Below are 22276 nucleotides of genomic sequence, written 5' to 3'. Positions count from 1 at the left end.
CTACCAAGCTCTTGGAAAATTATTCCGGCCCAAGTGTGTATGCTGTTTGCCAAATGCTGTTGCGTGACAGAACATGAAATTTCGACGCATTTTTCTCATCATAACTGAGCTACGACATCGAAGAGGAAGGTCATGACGAGACAGTTACATAGTTTATTCAGTTCAATCGTAGGAAGGCGCCGCCATTGTAGGCATCGCCGGTATCAGCATAGAAATATCCGGGTTATGGACCATGCTGCCACAAATGCCGTCCACCACCAAACACTACCACCAACACCCGCGGTCAAACTGTTTTCTCAGATAAAAAATAACTGAGGCTTAGTGTTATACCATACGCACCAGCTCATGAAAAATAGATGCCCCAACATTTGGTAAAACTTTTCACCGCTGTCGTTTTTGATCTGTGAAAACATGTCTAACCGCGGGCCGGAGTTCTTTATCAGCTCAAGCCCAAACAGTTGCTTAGACAAAATACGACTGGAATTTGTGGAAACTCTTCCGGACTGCCGTTACTGTGGAAACTTTGCAACCACTGCACTATTGCAAGCACCCTCCTCTTATAACTGAGAAATCCTGAATATGACCTTGCACACCGCGGCCCCTTTCCGACGCAAGGGACCCTCTGACCGTGAAGCTGGCCCCGGATCGATGCACGGGCCCCTCATTAACGTAAAATGATTATTCACTGGCGGGGTCCAATAAATGACACAAAGGTCCCACTTCGAGTTATCGAGCCCTTGCATGAATCGTGGCGGAAAGCTGCTTTTATGTATGGACTTTTCCCTCGCTTCACAGATTCCCAAAGTGTCCGCCACTGATCGAGAAAGAGTTCATTTCAGGACAGGAATCGGCAATGGAAGGTTAGGGTCTGGAAATGCCCATTTCTGATCCAGAAGGGTCAATCGTGGGCTCAAGAACAGCCCGTTTTAGGTCTGAAAATGGCCATTGTCGGCTCCGAAAGGGCACTCTCAGATCGGGCAAGGGCCCCAAGCTTGAGAGAGGGACCAAAAATGGGGAAAAGAACGCACTGACAAGCGCTGGTATTTCATAACCGTGGACTTATCCCGAGCTTTTTTTTAAGTTTCGTCCCTACCGTAGCGTTATGTCGTCTTCACGTCATCGTGTGTTCGTCACCGTGCTGGCAAGAGTTGTGGCTGTCAGCTGCAGGTGACATACCAGTGCGCATACCAGTGCACCAGATGACACCAGATGACATACCAGTGCACCTTCTGGAAACCCTCCAATCTGCGACCAGCATGTTAGCTTAGGCTCGATTCCCTTCGTGAAGCGCGAGACGCTGCTGCGCCCGGTGCATATCAGTGTTTCATCTAAAGGCTTGTGACTGTGGCCTGTTGCTCAGCTGATGGATGTCGCCAGTATTATTGGATTGTCTCCATGCTCCCATTTTCGGGGTGTCAGTCAAAAGGCAGGCGTTGTCAGCCAATGGTCGGTACCAATGGCGTCGCTCATGCGGCCTGCCGGGCGGCCCATGGAGCCGCGACAGATGATGCGGCGCCGTTGGTTCTCGATGCTGACGAAACTGGGGCGTCAGCTGCGATTGCTTGTCATGGGCGTAGAGATTGTCTGAGTCAGCCTTCAAGACAGAGGTTCACGACTCTGTTCACTCATTTATTCGTCTAAGAAAATCGTAGACAATTAGCCCATTCAGCTCGGTTCATTAAATCATGATGCAGCGTCATCCTGCCATGCCGCGCGTCACCACATCCATAAATAACAGGCGAACAATCGTCAAATCAAATAGTCTTTGGTATTGCAAACCCTCCGCCAAGTTGGCAGTAAACCATGGTCGGAAAGCACCGCTGCTACCTGAGCAGCGCGCTACACCTGTCACCAGATTACACCACGCTTCCCCCCCCCCCCCCGCCCCCCACAAAAAACCCTCAAACCACTTCAGCTCAAACCACCTCCAGCTCGGGCCGGGACCGCCCGGCTTACATAAGCGGGACAGACACAACATGATAGCTGATATCTGTAAGCGGCAGAGCTGGGAGCGGACAGTCGGTCGGGCCCGGTGGCGTGCCGAGCCGGTATGATACTGTCGCTTGATCGTGTGGAGGGTGGAGCGGGCTGAACCGTCCCTGAACCTGAGTCTGACCGCACGTCATCGGGTGCCGTCACTGGCTGAGCTCCCGGCTGCCGTGTGACAGTGACGTCACTGGCTGAGCTCCCAGTCACCGTGTGATGGTGCCATCACTGGCTGAGCTCCCGGCCGCTGTGTGACAGTGACGTCACTGGCTGAGCCACCGGCCGCCATGTGATGGTGACGCCACTGGCGGAGCTCCCGGCTGCCGTGTGATGGTGACGTCACTGGCTGAGCTTCCGGCTGTCGTATGATGGTGACGTCACTGGCGAGGCTCCCAGTCACCGTGCGATGGTAACGTCACTGGCTGAGCTCTCGGCTGCCGTGTGATGGTGACGTCACTGGCTGAGCTCCCAGCCACCGTGTGATGGTGACGTCACTGACCGAGCTCTCGGTCGCCGTGTGATGGTGACGTCACTGGCGAAGCTCCCGGCCACTGTGTGACGTGCACAAGTCACGCGAGGCCAACACGCCGATGCTCGATAATACCCCATCGGAATATGCTGCTACCTGCTCAGCAATACAATCAAGTCAGACGCTGCCAAACACACTGTCTCGGCCCTGCCGGCCGGCCAGCGGCCACGACAGGGCGGATAATCGGGCGCGGACCGCGCTGGAATGCTGCTTGCTTCGCGCGGACCCGGCAGGCCCGGAGCGACGGGAGGTCCCGGATTGGCACGGCTCAGCACAGAGGCACGCGGCGGCACGCTCGGACCCAGCAGGTCCGGCGCCACGGGATCCCGGATTGGCACGGCTCAACACAGAGGCACGCGGCGGCAGTCTCTCGCATAGCAGGGCACCAGGTGACTGGTAATATGCACTCCGGATACCATGCCCCCGGGGACGAGAAAAGGTCGTAGCCGTGCAACAAAACACAATCCGCGCTTTAAGATCAGCCGCGTGACTCGTACTCATATTGCGGAACGCACTCTCGCTGGTGTTTTGGAGCCGGACGGGCACGAAGGCTCGGCCGGTGCCGAGTTTCCGGCGGATCCGCCGTGTCGCCGCGGCCAGCGGAGCCCGGCCCCGTGCGTACGGCCGAGACGTCTGCGCCACGCCATCTACGCCCCTGCGCGGTCTGTGCGCTACTCTGTGGCACGCCCCACAACATCTGTCGCGGGGAGAACTGGGTCACGCCACGCATGTGAGCGGAAGCCGCGCTCTCGCAGCGCAGCCCCCTCACCCAGCGCCGATCCTACACCAGAGCTGCGGGGCACCGGCGTCCTCGCCGCCACGTCCGCGCTCTAACAGCCCGCTCGTCCGCACTCCAACAGCCCCGCTCGTCCGCACTCCAACAGCCCCGCTCGTCCACACCCGCGCATGGAATGCCGATTGACAGCCAGGTTGCACTGTGCGCCCGGTGAGAGCGCTCGCCGCGCCACGAGACGCCTCTCACGTCCGTTCCGGCCGCGGCCACCTGCCGTTGATGCACGTGCCGGGCGCGCGCCACCACGTGTTGAGGTCGGTGATGGTCTTCTGGCGGCCAGGATCGTGCAGCATGGCGCACAGCCGGCAGAAGAAGAACGTGTTGATGAACTCGCCCGTGCCCTTCCACTGGAAGTACGAGTTATAGAGGTGGTCATCACGGTCCAGCGCGTGGAGGAAGTCGGCCAGCTCCTGCGGCGACTTGAAGTCGTCCACGTGGATGTAGGAGTGCTCGGGCGCCGCTCTCCTGTAGTCGTCCGGGTGGGCACCCATCACGATCGGCAGCACGTTGTACCTGCGGGACACGGGAGCTGGCGTTAGGACCGGCCGGGGTGGCGACTGTGGGACGGCGGCGTGGTCTCGCGCACGTGATGGGAGCCTAGCAAGAGAGAGTCTCGCGCACGAAGCGGAGCGGGGCGCCGAGCGCCGGCGCGAGCCCCAAGATCGGTGTGCATACGAGTGCAGTCGAGATCAAACCGTGCTTTAGGATGAAGCAAAAGTGCGTCGTGCAGGTGCCTTAAATGAGAAGGATGCTAGGTGAACTTATCGTGAAATGATCGTGGAATAAGCTGATGAGAGGTCAAGAAACGTTCCTTTCGCTCTCTACTCCAGGCATCGGTTAGATGGAGAGTATGAGAAGCAATGATGATTACAGTCAGAGAGCTGTTGCTAATGGTGCTCGTAATTCAATTCTGAATTTCGGGGAAGCGCAAATTGATGGTTGCAGTTTGAATGCAGATGGCTGGAGGGCGAATATGTAAATTTCAGATAGGTGGAGCAAATGTGCCACGTTGCAGTGTTTGAGGACTGGTTATGTCGGTTACGATGATGATGATAAGCCAGGTCATTAATATTATAACGTCTCTTTTATAACACTATGGAAACGTCCCTGAAACACTCCCTGGCCGCGTACCTGCGCTGTAGCCATTGGGCATGAATGGTGTCTCATCTTGTGCCATTGGGCATGAATAGAGTCTAAAGCACGGGGTCGATGAATGACCGCAGTACATTTGTTAGTCTTCGAACAATGAGCGTGAAACACCTGCCATTTACCATCGCCGATGATATAGAATAAGCAGGCACGCAGGGTCGGCGGTCTATCAGGCTGCGACCTTGCATTGGTGTCACATATTGGTGGAGCTAGAGAGGTCATCTGTCTGTGTTGGACGATGTCATATGTAGGGCGTCTGTTTATAAAGGTGGTCATCATATGCAGGACGGAACCAGCACAATGGGGCAATTACAATCAAGTCTACCGTATAAAAATTGCTGGCACTCATGAGTACGTCAGCAAGCTTCCGGCATATTCTCCTTCTTCGTATGTGTTTCATTTTGCGAATTCTTACCATTTATGCAACCATATTTTTGCGCTGGTCTGATCTTGAAATGGCCTCTTCGGTAATCCATTAGGCTCGGGCGACGCCAGTGTTGCGACGGTGCGTTATTTTGTTTTTGTTTTACCTGGCGCAAATCACCACACAACTATAGCACGAAAGTGTGTAACCATAACCGCAGTGAAGCGAACAAACCAAAGAAGTGAGATGAAAGGATCAAATTTAATTTCGATTTTTATGACAAAGACCCTAAGTTGGCATTGCTTACAGTCTTATGCTTTACATGTAATGAAAACCGTGTTTTGGCTCCCCATATTTGGCCTTCCCAGAGAAAGAAAAAGAAATGCTTTCACTGACACAATCCGTCGAAACTTTGTGGGTCCTTCATGTGAATGGATTCAGATAGCGGAACAATGGAGCAACCGTCCAGATGGTCACGCATTACAGCAGCCCAATGAACATATGGGCTTGAGCGTGTTAGACTCGGACACTACAACCGCACTGCGCCGCGTGCAGTTGGCTAACCCGACAGAGCGCCTCCTGGGTGCTCCCGCCGCCTGAGATGGCAGCGGGCCCGTCTCCCACCGGCCGCGCGCCCGCCGCGCCAGCCCGAGCAGGCCGTCGAGCCGCGGCGGCTGCAGGCGTCGATAGCTGCTGACGCGTCTGGTGGGGGCACGGACGCTCTGGGTTATCGGGCGGCTGACGTCAGGGCTGTGGCGCCGCCTCAGCCGCGAGGCCGTGGCGCCGGGTGCCGCCCCGGCCGCGAAGCCGCGGCGCCGGCTGCGCCTCAGCGAGGCCCCACGGCCGGCGGACCTCGCCGCCAGCGCCAAACGACCGCCGCAGCCCTCCCGCCAATCTTGCCCATTTAGGTTAACGGCACGGCCACGTGCCGTTAAGCACTGCCCCGCAGGGTTATAGAACCCGCCCGCTAGAATCGGGGGCCGGGGCCTCTCGCTGCCGGCCTCCGGCGGCCCCAGAGCGGTGCATGATAACAGACCAAACACTCTTCCCTCCAGCCGACCTCGTCGCCTTTCGGTCCCGCCCCGGATTTGACGCCGTATTACGCGGAATGGGTCGTGCCTTGCATAATGTAATATCGAATTCGTGTCTGATGTTGCCCACCAGCTCTTTTCGTCATGTCTCTCCGCCTGCATGCTGCTCACAATACTAATGCATCACAACCCACGGGCCTTGCGACCCACAGCCCGAGAAGAAGCAAAGCTGCAGACATCACGGTCAGATCCTGCATAATACATAGCAGCTGCATTATAAACCGGCCGGATCTCGCTCCGTCTGTGCTGGCGGCCATTCGCCAGCGCCTAGCGCCTCTGTGGGTCTCCCAGCGTCAGGTCCGGCACAGTGGGCTACTATCCGGCGATTGCCTGTCCGTCGGCCGCGGAGCGTCGCCCTGGACGTCCCGCCGGCCAGCCGCGAGCACGCCCGGGCCGCCGCTCTGCCCTGCGTCCCCCGCAGCCCCGCCGCCGACCGCGGCTCCGCCGGCGGGCAGCGCGGGTCCGGGCCGCCGCTCTGCCCTACGTCCTCCGCACCTCCGCCGCCGACCGCCGCTCCACCGGCCGGCAGCGCGGGCCGCGGCCAGGAGGACGGGGAGGGGGCGGCGGCGAGATCGACAGCTCCCCTCCCCTCCCCACCCCTCTCAGAATCGATGGCGATTTCCGACAAATGCGAAACACGGCCGCGGCGAAGCGAACCACTGCTAGGCAGCGACGCCGCACTGGTGGCTGGTGCGGTGGCGGCACCGCACTCGTGGCTAGTGTGGCGGCGCCGCACTGACGGGGCGGTCACGGGTCAAGGAATGGCGGTTACGAGTCAGTAAGAGGGCGGCGCGGGAGAGACGCTTGCAGCTGGCCAGACACACCTCTGTGGTTCTGTGCCGTTCCGTATGACTCAGTTGGCCGAATTTCCAACACATACCGGCAAGTCGCGGGAACATCCACTCCAAGCGGCTACGCTAGAGCCTGCATGGTACAGCTCGGACGGCCAATGCCGACAATCAAAACAGACACTCACTAATCGCTGCGGGTCCTTATTGGGCTCATCGGTCATGCACAGATCCCATGAATAACGCATTCGATTGGCAGCGTGCGATCCTGGTGGCTTGTGTCGGCGCACTTGTGATACCTATCTATGCATACCTGCCTATGCCCATAGTTACAAGGTTCCACGCGAGCAGGTTCTTATACCTATAGGTATTGCATGCCATTCACCTGCGCGCCCAGCGGTAACGCTGCCATTGCTTGTGGTAGTTTTGCTTCATCATGAGTTGCTTCAGAAAACGACACTTGATAGCAATGTCCAATCCATTGAGTTCGGTCAAATCGTCTACGGAAAACCGTAACGTAAAGCTGAACAATATAGCAAGGATGGCGGTGACATAACTTTGATGATTCGGATCAAGCGACGGGTTTCCGTCTGGCAGCGGGCCGCTATGAGATCGTTTCTTCAAAGCCTCAGAGACGGGCCAGCTCGCGTGCGCGTAAACGAACGACTGACTGCGACTCACCGGACGAGACAGCCGATTACAGGAGGTAGTGTCCCATCACTACGACCAATCAGATGGCATAAAACGTTTTCGCAGATCGAAAGCGTCCACCATTGAAACCATGGCGTCGCCGCGAGGTTCTGTTCGTGATTTAGCGTTTCATCTGGCTGAGATCATCGGATCGCTGTGACGATCCAAGGCCATCCGTAGTAATGATAGGCTCGGTGAGTGCTCTTTGAGTTGGCAGGCGCTTTGGGAACGAGATTTCATTCCGGGATACTGTAACATATGAACATTTTATCGCGCTCCATTCTTACCTTCAGACCATATCACCACCATCTTAGTTGTCATCTTTATTTTATCTGCTCCCCTTCTCTCTCTCTCTCTCTCTCTCTCTCTCTCTCTCTCTCTCGCTCTCTCTCTCTCTTCTCTCCTCTCTCTCTCTCTCTCTCTCTCTCTCTCTCTCTCTCTCTCTCTCTCTCTCTCTCTCTCTCTCTCTCTCCCTCTCTCTCTCTCTCTCTCTCTCTCTCTTCCATCCTTCCCCATTCTCCCGCCCTCCCGCCATCCCTCCCAGCGCCCGTACTTTAACGCCCCCCCTCCCCATGGATGTGGTGAACCTCACCGGTTTCTCACCCCTTTCCCTCCCTCTCACCCGTCCAGCACCCGTCCCTCCGCGCGTCTCCGACGGGTGCGGTGTACCCGCCGGCTTCTCACCCCTTTCCCCTCCCGCCCGTCCAGCACTCGTCCCTCCGCGCGTCTCCGGCGGGTGCAGTGTACCCGCCGGCTTCTCACCCCTTCCCCCTCCCGCCCGTCCAGCACTCGTCCCTCCGCGCGTCTCCGACGGGTGCAGTGTACCCGCCGGCTTCTCACCCCTTCCCCCTCCCGCCCGTCCAGCACCCGTCGCTCCGCGCGGCTCCGACGGGCGTGATCTACCTCGCTGGCCGCCAGTGAATGGTCGGCTGTTTACCGCTGCAGGGCACGCTGTTTGGCGCCGCGCGACTTTTTGTGCCGCCTCACCATTCATCTCAACTGCCGAGTCAGCTTATTGCCTACACTCGCCAAAGCTCGCCTTATTGTCCGTTGTTGTTTTCGAGCCATGGCGTCAAGCCCAACCCCTCGCTTCTACTGCAGCTCTCTCAGCGCGAATCCGGCGCAGCCCGTCTTTGTTCGATGAGCTCCCCGGCTTATTCGTCATTTCTCGCTGGGTCCCACTCCACTCCTCTGCGTCTTTTTTGTCCTCGTGTGCCTCTCACCCTCTCTGTCTCCCGCTAATATTCCTTGAAGTTGAGTGACGGAATGAGCAGCGCGGAGGTATTACTGACTCACATGATTACGTCTCCCTTGATCAGTTCTCCTATCCCATAGACCGAAGCAATGTTTTTGGCGCACCCCGATCCAGCCAGGACTGACTGGCCGATAGCGGGCCAGTGAAGACCCAGACCCTGACGCCAACAGCCTGACGGCGGAAAGACGAAGCGAAACGGCGCTCAAGACATGGTTTTGAGCGGTTGCAGCTTTCAGGCATATCTGAGAATATCCCATCAGCGGTTGCGCCTTTCAGGCATATCTGAGAACATCCCAGCGTTACGCCGGAACTGGACCATTGGATGTGGTCCGGACAGACCACGATAGAAAAATAAGGCTATCGGTCACTTTCAAGCGTCGACATATTATGGCAAACGCAGGGGCAGTGCTGGGCAAGTCCAGCAGACGCGAGTGACTCCGAGATACCCTGGGAGGAAAGAGGCCGTTAAAACTAATGCAGGTTAAAGCATCGCATGTCACCAGCAGGTCCAGGCACATCCAGACAGATAAGGACGCATTGCCAAGGCCGACCCGAGAACGGCTATTCGGTAACCACGGTGACCTCAGCTCAGCGAAGGCAGTCGTCCGAGCAGCAGGCGGTTAATTCCCGCCAATGTCCGGACCTCCCTGAACCCCCCCCCCCCCCCGCTGTCGTTCTGCCTCCCTGAACCTCCCTGCTGTCGTTCTGCCGTCGTTCGTTCCCGTCTGACCGTCCATATGCGCGGCTAAAGCCGACCATTATGCACCAGCCACAGCTATTTCTGGCATGTGGACGGCCACGTACTGGTGGCTGCCGGCAGCCGACGCCTGCCCCGTATGCCCGGTCCGTACAACCGAGCCCGGGCCATTGATTGGCGCTGGCTGCAGGATGCTGCCTAGGACGTCATTGATCGCCGCTCCCGTGGCGCCCGTGACCGCCGTTCTTCTGGGCTGGCCCGCGGCTGCCGCCCTTGTCTCGTCGGCCCTGATTCGCCGTCTCATGGCTGCCGCCGCCGAGCGGTCCCCAGGGACATCGATCATCGGCGGTGCGGAGCGGCGGCGGCCGCGAGGAGGACGCCTCGCCGCCGCCGCCGCCGCCGCCACCGCCGCCCGGGTCACTTCATGCAGACGCCGGTCCGCAGCGGCTCGGTCGATAGGGCGGCAGACGCGGCCGAGACGCCCATTGCAGTCGGCCGGCCGGCGGCCCGGCCGCCACAGGACCTTGCCCGCTCTCTCGCGAGGCTGGACGGCCGCCGGCCCGGCCGCCACGGGACCTTTCGCTCCGGCGCGAGGTATTGGGTCGGGCGTGGACCCCGTGGTCGCAGCTAGTCCCGAACGCTGGTCAGTCAGCGACGCGCAACGATTGCCAGAACCTGCGCGTGGGACGGCCCGGGACACGTGAGCAGGTCACGTGATCCCTTCAAGCGAAACTCAGGCCGATGTGACGAAGCAAAGATATGCGATGAAGCCGGCACGGAATCGGGCACATGAACCGTGCCGCTGTCCGTGCCCCGGTCCACGTTTCGTGTGCCACTGCCTGGAAACGTGGCGCAGTATGCACGGTTTCATGGCCCCGGGCGTCGGGTGGCGCGCTGTGACGGCCCACAATTCCGTGGGCATCCGAGTTGGACTAAAAGCTGATCCGAAGCCGCTATCCATTTGCAGGTCTGGCAGGTCATAAAGCCAGGGCTGCAAATGCGTGGCCCCTCAAGTGGGCGTGCGCATATATCAAATTCAGCGCCGACGCGATATATTGGTGCACGAGCTTTGTCTGCGGTATTCCTTTTGTCTCTCAGCAGCACCAGCACCCCACTCCGCTGCTTTGTTCGCTCAGTCATTAAAGGTCCTAGGGGAGAAGCCAAAATTGCAGCCTGCTGGAAGTCAAAAGCAAACCATTGTTACTGCGTTTCTGTCGTCCTGGGTCTCAAGAGCACGACCGGAATAAGTTCATTACATCAACACATATAAATGGCATGAACGCATTCGCGGCAAGTAATTTATCATGAGCCAACAACGGTGGCGCGGTAAGCCCTAAGCACACAGCCGCGTGCCGGAAGACTCGGCTAATGGCGCTGCTAACGGGCACTGCGACGACAGCCAAGATAACGTGTGACCGCCGCCGCGCCGCTTCGCCAGGTCACAGGACCCCGAGCCGCCAGTCCCGAGCAGCGCGCGACTGGCCAGCTTGAATGGGGTCGGGTTGCAGTTGAGCGCGCTCCTGCATTCTCAACTGAAAATGATTGAGTCTTCCGATGGCCCTTAAGCACTGTCAAGCGTTCGAAGGCCACACCTGGGCCAGTGACCTATCGCGTAGTACTCGAGTGATGCCGCTCGGCTGGCTTCCTACCGCCGAACGAGCATTGATGACGGTGTGGGAGGTAAGGAGTACCGGAAACTACTCTCGCTCCAGTGGTGAATTGCCCGCCCTTGCGTTCAGGTCTTCAATATCTGCCCGGCGGCGAGAGCTGATCTTCGCTGGAGCGCTCGGTTCCTGTTGCATTGAAAGCCATTCACAGTGACCAGAATCGCGACACGTTTCAGACTCATGACCTGTGCGGCGAACCAATCGAATATCAAGATCCGAGCATGTTGCTGCCGGCCAGGGCTTAGTTCAGCTGCTCCGATCCCCCTCACAACTTTGAGGAGAAAGTGACCCAATTGGGGAGAGGCCCATGTTGGCGTACTTGCGGGTAGAAATCGTCATTTTCCACTGGTTGGACACTCATCTGATTTTGCGAAACTACACCCCTGCTGCTGGAAGGCGATCTGTGCGTGTGGCTTAGCTGAACTTGGAACTCGGAGGGGCTAGCTACCCTTCTCATATCTAAACGAGCAAGCTCTACCTCCCTAGGAGTGGGACGGAGGCGTAACGTGCGGCCTGGAATGCATTAACTGACGGGTGATGGCTCATTGTACAACGATCAGAAGAACATTGAAGAGTAAGTTGTTCAGTGCATTAGCGAGGAACATTATACACATAAATAAGACAGTAGCAGTAGCATTATTCCTCGGAGGAAACCAGGAGAATAGAAATATAGCTTGGTTGGTATTTCGGCAACATGCCTTTATCAAAACAATAGCAGGAGTTGTCACTTCACCACCGTCACTTCTGCTATTGTTTCAATGAAAGCGTATTGCCGAAATATCAACCCAACTATATTACCATTCTCCTGGTTTTCTTCGAGAAATAAGGCTAATACTTCTGTCTTATCTATGATTATTGAAGAGCATGTATACCAGAAAAACTATGAAAGTTGTCATGTACTTACTGCAATCCATTGACGAAGAACTTCTCGGTGATGTAGTCTCGGCAGTTTGAATTCTCAAACGCCAAGTAAAACTTGTATTCGCTATTTAGCTTATCGAAACACTTCTTGGCCATGCTACGCGGACACTTTTTCGTGCCGCAGCTGCCGTAAATGTCTACGTCTATGTATTTGGCCAGAGCCTTGGCGTACTGTAGCCGCTTGTTGGAGGCGCCACAGTTGGACACGAACCACGCCACCTTCTTGGTCTTGTTGGCGGCGTAGTTGACCTCCTGACGCCGGAAGTGCACAGCCTCGTCGTGGTAGACCCACTTCTCGTAGGGCGCCACCACGTCGCTGTCGTGGCGGTACGTCGCCGTCCAGTTAAACTTAGCCTCCGGCTTGAAGTTGACCGTGTGCAGCGGACACTCGAGCAGGTACATGATCCAGACCTGGTCGCGCCGGCGCCGGCTGCGCGGGCCGTGGAACCGGTCCTTGAAGAGCACCGCGTCGGCCGCGTCGATCTGACTGCGCGACGTGGTCAACTCGCACGTGTTCACCGGACAGCCGTTGCGCAGGAACTCCTCCTGGCCGGGCTTGAGGCGCGCGCCGAACCCCTCGTAGAGCAGGATCTTCTTCAGCCGGCCGGCGGTGGCGGCCGGCCGGAACAGCAGCTGGTTGACAATGCGGTCGCCATCGTGCTCATCCGGCCACAGGGGGAGGTCGCGCGGCCCGGCGGCCGGCGCCGGCCGCCGCCGGCCGCCCTGGAAGAACCAGTAGCGCTCACCGGATTGCGGCGGCGGGCCGGCCAGGAAGGCGCTGACGCTGGAGGCCTGCCGGCGCGCCGCCGCCTCGAGCGGCGCCGGCGCCTCGGCCGTGCTGCGCGCCGCCGAGCCGTTCCTGGCGCTCAGCGAGCGGGAGCGTGCGAGCGCCGCGCCGCCGGCCAGTCCCGTCGGCCACGGTGTCAGCTCGCGCTGCGGGAAGTTGATGAAGAAGAGCGTGCCAGAGGCGACGAGACCGGCGTACAGCAGACCGCGCCTCACCGAGAGGCGCGGCATGGTCAGCACGAGCCGCGACGCCCGCCGTCACGGTTCGGCGCAGATGCTCGGCGCGGTCACGCAGTCACGCCGTCGCGGTCACGCCCGGCGCGGTCACGCGGTCACGCTCGGCGCGGTCACGTTCGGCGCGGTCACGTTCGGCGCGGTCACGTCCGGCGCGTCCGGCGCGGTCACGCTCGGTGTGGTCACGCCCGGCGCGGTCACGCTCCGCGCGGTCACGCCCGGCGCAGTCACGCCCGGCGTGGTCACGCTCGTTGCAGTCACGCGGCACCCTGCAACAGAGAGAGGCCGTCATTGTAAACGCTGGGGGCACTCGGGACACGGACGAAACGTTAGCAGGAACGGACTAGTCTCGATGCCTTTCTTACCAGGCGGCACCACGAAGCTGCACGTCTATATGAGTAGTACATTGCTATAAAGTGGGAATGTGGCCGACTCAGACACCACTTCTTCGTGACCACTTGTTCCCACGACTATGCGTATCATTCTCGTCGCTTTGGTTCACCGGCCGTTGCTGAATATCAACCGCACCGTGCATGTACCGTAAGGTCAATGAAGCTTGCATCCGCAATAAATAGCAACACTGCGGACGCTCTAAAAGAACCTGGCCGGGCGATGAGCCATGGCCACCGATACAGCGGCCTCCAGACTATGTCAATCGATATGTCGGCCGACCAATAATAGTGGCACGAAGGTGTAGGGGGATGGCGCAGGGCACGAAGCGACAAAGGATAACGGTGCATGGATGGCACGGTATCAGCGACGTCGTCAGGCGGCTAGCAGGTGATGGATGAGTTCACGGACCAGCAGGGCCTCATGAAAAGACCACTGGGGTTGCCGTCAATAGCCAGTTGATCAATCTAACCAGGGCACGCACAATGCCCATGCAGGGCCGATAGTCAAGGTGCAGGGGCACTGTCGTGAATGGCATTTGCTGTTCAATGTTCGCTTGCATAACAGTTGTATAAGCTGCAACCTCATTTGTTAGAATAACCAGTCGTAAGCCTTCCTGCCCGCAAAAAGAAAAGACCCGGAACTTTCCGAGCTCACTAGGCAATCGTGGCCTCCGTCTAAAAAGTCTGAAAATTTGACGGGATCGATGGTCTGAAAGATCAGTCTAGGTCCACGGAGAGGGGGGGGGGGGGGGGCGGCTCAACTCAGTTGGCAGAGCGCTCAGTCACGATCGCGGGCCAGCGGTCGTGGGTTCGAGCCTGGCTGTCGGCCCGGTGCTCCGACGATCCCCGACAGTCACCATGAGAACTGGAGTCGCTAAAGGGCGAGAGGGGCGACGCCGACATTGCAAAACTGCCCATGGTTTCAAATCAAACTGCGGAGACTTCGCCGCTAGCTCAGAGGCTGACCCGGTGGCCAGCGGTAGCTCGTGTGCAGCGGCGCTCGGACTGGGAACTCGCCGCGGAACCAGGCTGCCCGGGCGGTGGGTGCCGATGGGCACCACTGCCCGCTCATGGGCTGGGGGGTCCAGGTGGAGCGCCGCCACTGCAGGGCCTGCCGGCGGCTCCTGCATCGAGGCGCTTTCCGGTCGTGATCGGCAGGGGTGGGGGGGGGGGGGGGGGCGCAGGCGACGCCAGCGGGCATGGTCGTCATCAGCGCCACCCAGCAAACAACATATACCACAGAAGGTCTGTTGTCGCATTTAGAGTGTCTGACTGGCTGACTGCGGCTGTCTCGTGCGTGTGCCGACGAGGTAATGCCGTAATTGGGACGACTGGGAGGAAACGCGCGAAACCACTGGAATTTCCGTCTTCCCCGGACTAGCTCGCGGCGGCTGTAAATCATGCCGGGTGAAATACCATTTGTGATGCTTTGATAATACGTACGCTGTTTAAAAGATGTGAGAGAATCTGGTGCTTACTGACCATGATACACGTTTGTAACTGGATCGTAGCTTGTCCGTTCCGACAGCTCAGTTAGTCAGAGCACCTGCCTTCCGTCTGCCCACCCACCCGTGGCGGTGTGGGTGCAAGTCGCTTTAGGCGCTCGCTATTTGCTCTTGGCAGGTATGGCCTTCGGTCGATGGCGGCCGCGCTTAAGGGCAGGTAATGTCAGAGGGCAGGACGCACCGTGCCGAGCAATGACGCACGTTTAACTTTTGGCAACAAGTTCTACCTTTGACCCGGAGTTGCGCGATCGGATAACAGGGGTCAGATTTGCACAACAAGCCCTGCTTATCGTGAGCTCTGATCCCAGAAATCCGTCTCTTCAAAAGGTTCGGTCTGAATTTTAAAAAAGACAGTGAAAGATGGACCCTCGCACGCACCTCGCACGCGCCTTGCAGGCACCTCATATCACGTGTGCACGCTAGACGGCATCGACCCATGACGCCAGCGTACGGTGCATGACTACGTGCAATCGGACATGTAAAGCTAGACATTTGGAGAGGAAATCCCATCAGCCTTCAACCTTCTACTTACACCACACCACCCAAACTGCACTGAAACAGACCGTCAGCTGGCATTCTCCTATCTACACCACACTACCCAAACTACACTGAAACAGACCGTCAGCTGGCATTCTCCTATCTACACCGCACTACCCAAATTACACTGAAGCACACTATCAGCTGGCATTCTCCTATATACACCGCACTACCCAAACTACACTGAAACAGACCGTCAGCTGGCATTCTCCTATCTACACCACACTACCCAAATTTTACTCAGTCCCACCATTAGCGGCACCACGCAACAACAATATTTCACAAAACCGTGTTTGTTACCTGACATTTATTGAAAAAAATTAATTCAAGAGGCATCAAACCGCCGCCAGCTCTATTTGGTGTAAGCTGTTGCTGTGTCCTGTTGTTTATAGCAATCAGTATTGCCTTTGCAGCGGACCTCCTTCCTCACTTACGCAGACAAGCCTATTTGCTATGTTTAATTGTCTCCAGCCTCCTCCGCCCTACGTTGTCATCAGCCTCTCCTGCTCTGCCAGCCCTCTCGCCATACACCCCACCTATCCTTCCTTCCCTGCTCTACCCACCCCTTGTCTCATGTTCTATCTGCCCCGCTTCCGTGTTCTAGCATCTCTTCCTCTTTGTTCCATCCACCCCCTCTCTCCCATTATGCTCCCTCCTTAATGCTCCACCGATTCCTCCTCTTGTGCTCTACTCACCACTTCTCCCAGCTGTACAAGTGACTTCCTTCCTCCATCAGTCCCATTTTTCCTGTTCCACCAATTCTCCTCTTGTGCTCCGCCCGCCACTCCTCCCAGCCCTACCAGTCACTTCCATCCTCTCTCAGTCCCTTCTCTCTTGCGTTATCTGTTCCTCATCCGCTGCTATACTTGCCCCGTCTTTCCTCCGCCATCCACCGACCCTCGCCAGCTCTGCCAGCCCAAACCCCTGCACTATTCGCCCTCCTCCTCATCGCCCCATCGACTGTCCGTCACCTGCTGTGCACTGAGGTTAGCCTCCTCTCCTCCGCCCGTCCCTCCTGCCCTCCCCCTACTCTCTGCTCCTGCTCTACATGCCACCCTTGCCAGCCATGCTGACAGGCGGAGTACGGCCGGCGGCCTCCCCGGCGTCCCAGAGACGGAAGACGGCCGGATGGCCACCCCCGAGCCGCCGGCAGAGTCGGCGCCGACCGAACGTCTCGACAGAACCGACGAACATGGCCGTCGCGGCGGCGGCGGCCGACGGCGAATCCCGTCACAGGACCAAGGCGAACCCCGCCAGCGGCGCTCTGCAGCGGAAGTGGGGGAGCCGTGCTCTGCTTCCCGCCGGCGGAGGTGGGCAGCGACATGATGGCGCAGGCGGATCGAGCTAGGCGAACCACCAAGCGGGGGCAGAGGTGCCCCGCAGTGGTGAGGCAGAGGTGCCCTGCAGTGGCCGGGGCAGCGGTGCCCCACAGTGGCGGGGGCAGCGGTGCCCCGCAGTGGCGGGGAAGAGGCGTCCCACAGTGACGAGGGAAGAGGTGTCCCACAGTGGCGGAGAAGAGGTGCCCCACTGTGGCGGGGGTAGCGGTGCCCCGCAGTATGGGGGGGGGGGGGGGCAGCGGTGGTAGAGCGGTCACGGTCGCGTCGCGGGAGATGGACCACGAGTCGAGTGCGCCGCTTCGAGACTACCTCGGGTTGCGTGTGAGCCCGCACTCAGGGCAGAACTCGGTTAGCGTGCTCAGCTCGGCTAACCAAACTCGGTTATAGTGGCCAACTGTCTAGTGTAGTTCCGCTGAGCCGGTATCGACCAGACAACTGGCTGGGTCCGGCAAGCACAGTCGCGGGTGTCGGCCGCTCCGGAGCTCGGCCTCATGAGGATATTTCGGTCCCGCCTTCGCAGTCATCGTGGTGCGCCTGCCCGGGGAGTAGCAACCAAATTTCTTTATACCTGGTGAGTGGACAGCAAGCAGCCATGGTTGGAGAAGTAAGACACGTTTTGCGGCGTGAAGCAAACGAGGTGACAGGAAACATGATTGCCATCGCCAAATAAATGTCACATAAACTAAATTCAATAGAGCTCGCCGCCGCTGGGAACCCGTGTAGACCTGATTTATTAGTGCATTGTTGTGTCCATCCTTCGCTCGGATCTTGGATCGGATTGGACATCGCACACTCAAAATCCTTGCGTCTGAAGTAGGCGACAACCATTGCCGCTAATGCGTTCATTGTCAGACTTCAGTACACGCAACACGGCCAACATCTGATGATGGGCTATCTGCCAGGCTTCCGCACGGACAACAAAAATAGGATCTGATGACGCACTCGCAGTCTTCAGCAGGCGGTGACGCCACCTTTGCTGAGGTCGTCATCCATTTCGAGCGGACACAACGACACCACCAAGCTCGTTAGCAAACGCCATAAGAGTCAACTGCACCAGCCAACGATCGCGGCCAGGCCCCAGCAGTGCCACCCTCGCAGAGACAACAGTCCCTGCACCCCCAGCCCCCAGAGAGGCAACAGCGTGAACGGGTGGCAGCGGGTGTCGACGGATGGCCGGCAGTCCGCATCAGCGCACATCAGAGGCAGTGTCATCCATCAGAGCCAGCCTCGCCGCTTCGCCGGCGGCGTCACCGGTCATGCGTCGCTGATGGCGCCTGCCCCCCCCCCCCCGCAGCGACGGCTCGTCATCGAACGTGCGGCCTCCTCCGACGCAGACCTGCGACCCCCGGGTCGGCGCGGTGGCGCAAGGGAGGTGGAACACGACTGGCCATATTCTGACGAGCCCGCTGTTGGTGCGCCAGGCTGCTGCGTGCGCTCGTGAGCGTCCTGGTGGCGGCTCGGCTAGCGCCAGCCGAGCGCATGGGTTCGGTAGGTTAAATCCCATGCACAGAGAGAAGTGTCTACAGCCGGCTCAAGCCTTCAGCGCTTGTGTAGGTGTGATACAGGAGTTCAGATGGGGACAAACTGTCTTGATCGGCACGCAGTTCTCAGCAGGGTATGTGCATCGTGGTGCACTCACGAGGTAACAGTTCGGAGGATAAGAACACCAATAAAAACAGCAGCACATTGCTCCTTTGTGGAATTTTAATAAATGACCGTCTGAAGCCGCCAGTATTTGAAAGTTAGACGGGGTAGACATAAGTAATTCATGTAGTCATCAGAGTCATATTTCCGAAAGTGCTGCCGTCTGGCCTAAGGAAGGGAAGTAGATCATGAACAATACGCACGGAACACAAGGAACCATCGATTGCAGACAAAATCGCAAATCAATAACGTCTTTTTCCGAAGTATCCGTGGGACAGTATGCGTGCAGCAACGTACCTACTGTCTGTCATGTACATGCGACCTGCAGTTTCTGTCCCGTTACATGTCACGCCACCAATGCCAATCAGTCATCGGCTGCATTATTCGCTAATGGATCGGGAGCCCAGGGCCCTGTCACCGAGTGCCACCCGCCGGACGACCCTGGCCATGCGCTGTGAGGTATTGCGTCCCCACCGGGCCCGGGTTACGGCTGTACCGCAGGTGAATGCGATCGGAAATTTAGCGAACGTGATGTCAATGCCCGCCGATAGAAACGAGGCGGAAGCGGCGGCACTCGTCGCGGGGAAGATTACGAACGCACAAACATTCCGCTGCATTCGGGAGAGTTTTCCAACCCGCGCGCGCGAAGTTGGAAAACTTAAGTCTGAATGCCATAGGCCGGACACTCGCGTGTTTTCAGTGTCGCTTCACCGTGACCGCACTGACGTTACCCGACCAAAACACCATCGATTGCTGCGGCGGTAGCCTGGCGAGTGCGACAAACACGCGGCAGGGCTCAGTCGTGAGCGCACCGAGTACAGCCGGCGTGCCGCACAATGGTCGCGGCCGGCTGCGGCCCAAGCTGCCGGGCGCCAGACGACCGATAGCCGATTCGCCTCCTGTCTCCACGGGAGCGGCTCCTGTCTCCCTGGGAGTGGCTCCATGCGCCGGGGAGTGACTCCTGGCTCCTGGGGAGTAGCTCGTTGCACCGGGGAAGCGGCTCCAGGCTCCCGTCACGCCAGCGTCAGTGAGGCTTCAGCGTGACGTGACGGTGCGGGCGCAGCGGAAACGACGAACATTGTTAATGCATTGCGCCGGGCGCAACGTCCGGCGGCGCCGGAAACAAACCACGGCCCTCCCGAGGCATGCAGTGCGGCACGCCATGAGCGGGTCGCGCTGTTTCTGGCATCGAGTCGGCACCCGGTGGCCATCATGACGTCAGCCGACAGCTACGCCGGTCGTCGAACAATAGGAGCGTTTCTGAGCACGAACAAATAACCTCATCGCCCGCGGCACTGGGGGTACGAGCGTGGGCGCGGCGCGGTGATGCGTGGGTGGGCGCGGAGTTCGCTTGCTTTTAGATTGGTTCAACGGTTGGGGTATGATTTTTTCGCGTGAGGAGGGGGTCACGGCCGAGTGTTCATATTTGCAAGGTCTCTGCTATAGAGCTAAAAGCTGATATTTGTGAAAAGTGAGACTGTTGTGGGAGAAAGTTCTACCAGATTCGAGCCAACTGGAGGCTTCGTTGTGGGATGATGACCGCAGCTCTGAGCATACGTGACCTTTGATGATATAAATACCTACCCGGTCCACACTCCACGGCAGTTTACAAAGAGCAGTGTCCAGGCACTGGGTACTGGAGGCATTCAAGAAAGTACTAGGCTTCTCAGTACCACACACCATCATTTAAAGGGAATGTGCCATATTCGAAGATACTGAAGCGCGCATCAGACATGACAAAACAAGCTCACTTATAGCTAGGCATACCTACGGTACTATTGTCGTACTACATGCATATTGGCATACTTTTAAGTGAAAAAGACTGGTCTAGACAACAAAATTTCTCTGCTAAGCAAATATAGTGCTCAAGATGTGGAAATCGTGCTCACGAACGTCAAATTTGAACGACTCGACAACCATATTGTTCTTGGCCTTAACTGCCGCATAGCCACTGCAGTGCCAGAATTTAAATGACGTCATCGTGCCATCAAGAATGGCTGGTTGACCTTAAAGTAGCCCCTCGAAATAGTCTGCACATCTTCGTGGGCGCGTAGCTCAGAAACTACGGCGAGTAAGACTTTCAGAAGGGCAGGGCTATGAACTGCACCAAATGATCTTCAAGATGGCCAATTCAGTTCAAACCCTCGCACAAATGTGGAACACAGCCCTTAATGGTTGACGTACAACAGTTACATCACAATATTTGATCTGTGTGGATTGGGAGTTGCTGCATGGAAACACAGTTTCAAGTAAGCGACATTCTGTGAGAGACAGGGTTTCAGGAGGCTTATGGCTGGCTACCCCATCCCCGATACTAATGCTCCTGATGTGCAAGCTTTGTAATCTCAAAATTGCTAATGATGTACACCCAGAACTGTATGTTTTTGTTGTGACCTTCCTCCCACCTATTTTTCATTATTGTTTTGATGGTCCAGTCAGACTTGACCATAATCGTGTTTTACATTCAGTGCAGGCCACTTGGCTCTGCTATAAACCTTCATCCCAAAATAATAAACATTTTGATGGTTGCTACATGCATGTTACAAGTGGGCATGTGAAGACTGTGAAGGCCTTCCAACTAAATGCTGAGAAGGCTTCCATCCTTAAGACAGGAGGTCTTCCTTACATGTGCCTCAACAGCAAGCTACATAGGCCATGGGAAGCGATAGCTCCTGATGGTCTAGTGAAGTGGGCTTATTGGATGTGTATCGCAGGTTTGGATAAGTTGCGTAATCAAGTTGCTGCAGTCTTGTTTAAAGTTTAAACATAGGAGTCATGCACAAGTAAGGTATGCAAGTGGAATCCCACACTCAGAGAGAATGCAGGGCCATACCCTGCCACAGTAACAGGGGGTGCAAGTTGCTAAAAGCTGCAATAAGATGTGGGCATTATTCAGGCTGATGACCCCGCTGCCCACCAGCTAAAGAGGTTCTGACGTCACTAAGAGCAGTATGCCCCTGGGTAGTATTCCTTAACTTTATCCCGAAGGTGGATGAAGAGGAAATAGATGTATCTTCAGAATGTGTCACAGATAACTCCATTGCGATGAAGCCAGGTTGCCCTTCCCTGATGTCATTCGTGAAAAATATGCTCCTGAGAAGCTAGCGAAAAGCCTCACATAAACACAAACCACTGAGCTCTCCTGAAAGCCTGCTTCGCTTAGCAGAGTCAACTAGGCGTCAATCAGCATCCTTGGAGTGGGACACCCGTCGTTTGGGAAGAATCACGAGTGCAATTTGTAACAAAGGGCCCAGTCACAAGCCTTCAAACCCCCCCAGAGAATCTTGTGAAGAGAACGGTTGAGTCTGGCAAAGATCTGAACCTCATATATTCCATCGATTATGACAAAGTTATGGAGCCCAGAGTGGGAGAATAGCATGCCGCTGTCACGAAAGCAAATCGTGCACAACTTTCTTGCAGGCTAAGGGGCTTCATGGTGGACAAATATTACGCTTTTCGTAGAGAATCTGCAGATGATGTAGTGTCTTGTAAGTGCTGTAGTGATGCCATCATTGAGATCGAGTGCACTCACAAACACAAAGACATCAGTGCAGTATGTGCTGCTGCCAATGACCCACCGTTCTGCCTACATAGAAGTTTGACGCTTAAAAAAGAGCATCAGCATTATGCCCAACTTCGGTTTGAACCCACATTATGGTGCATGATGATCATTACTGTGATTGCGCCGTATTTGTGAAGGATAAAGTTGTGGACAGGATTTACAGGAATGTATCCTTTTGTTCCCAATTGGTGGATATTGAGGAAAAAGAGTAAAGAGTTGCTCATTCGGCATGCGTTTCCTGCCCGCTGCCTTCATCCCACCAACGAATTCAAGGCCAGTGTTGCGGCCTGTGTGCTGACGTTGACGCCAGGTTTGAAGTCCTTAGTGCAATGTTCTTCAACCATTGCGC

The 22276-nt window shown here is 57.0% G+C and overlaps 1 protein-coding gene across 1 annotated transcript; it reads right to left on the bottom strand.

The window, feature by feature from the left end:
* Nucleotides 1-1886: 1886 nt before the first annotated feature.
* Nucleotides 1887-12947, bottom strand: LOC119092228 (glycoprotein 3-alpha-L-fucosyltransferase A). Its single transcript, XM_037215202.1, has 3 exons — nucleotides 12816-12947; nucleotides 11914-12653; nucleotides 1887-3821 (listed from the first exon to the last, which is right to left on the bottom strand). The coding sequence occupies exons 1-3, from the start codon at nucleotides 12945-12947 to the stop codon at nucleotides 3494-3496; spliced, it is 1200 nt and encodes a 399-aa protein (XP_037071097.1). The 3' UTR covers nucleotides 1887-3493.
* Nucleotides 12948-22276: the final 9329 nt, after the last annotated feature.

This window comes from Pollicipes pollicipes, unplaced genomic scaffold (assembly GCF_011947565.3).
Source record: "Pollicipes pollicipes isolate AB1234 unplaced genomic scaffold, Ppol_2.1 Scaffold_3447;HRSCAF=4054_pilon_pilon_pilon, whole genome shotgun sequence".
Taxonomy (NCBI): Eukaryota; Metazoa; Arthropoda; class Thecostraca; order Pollicipedomorpha; family Pollicipedidae; genus Pollicipes; species Pollicipes pollicipes.
This window is presented reverse-complemented; position numbering and strand designations above follow the sequence as displayed.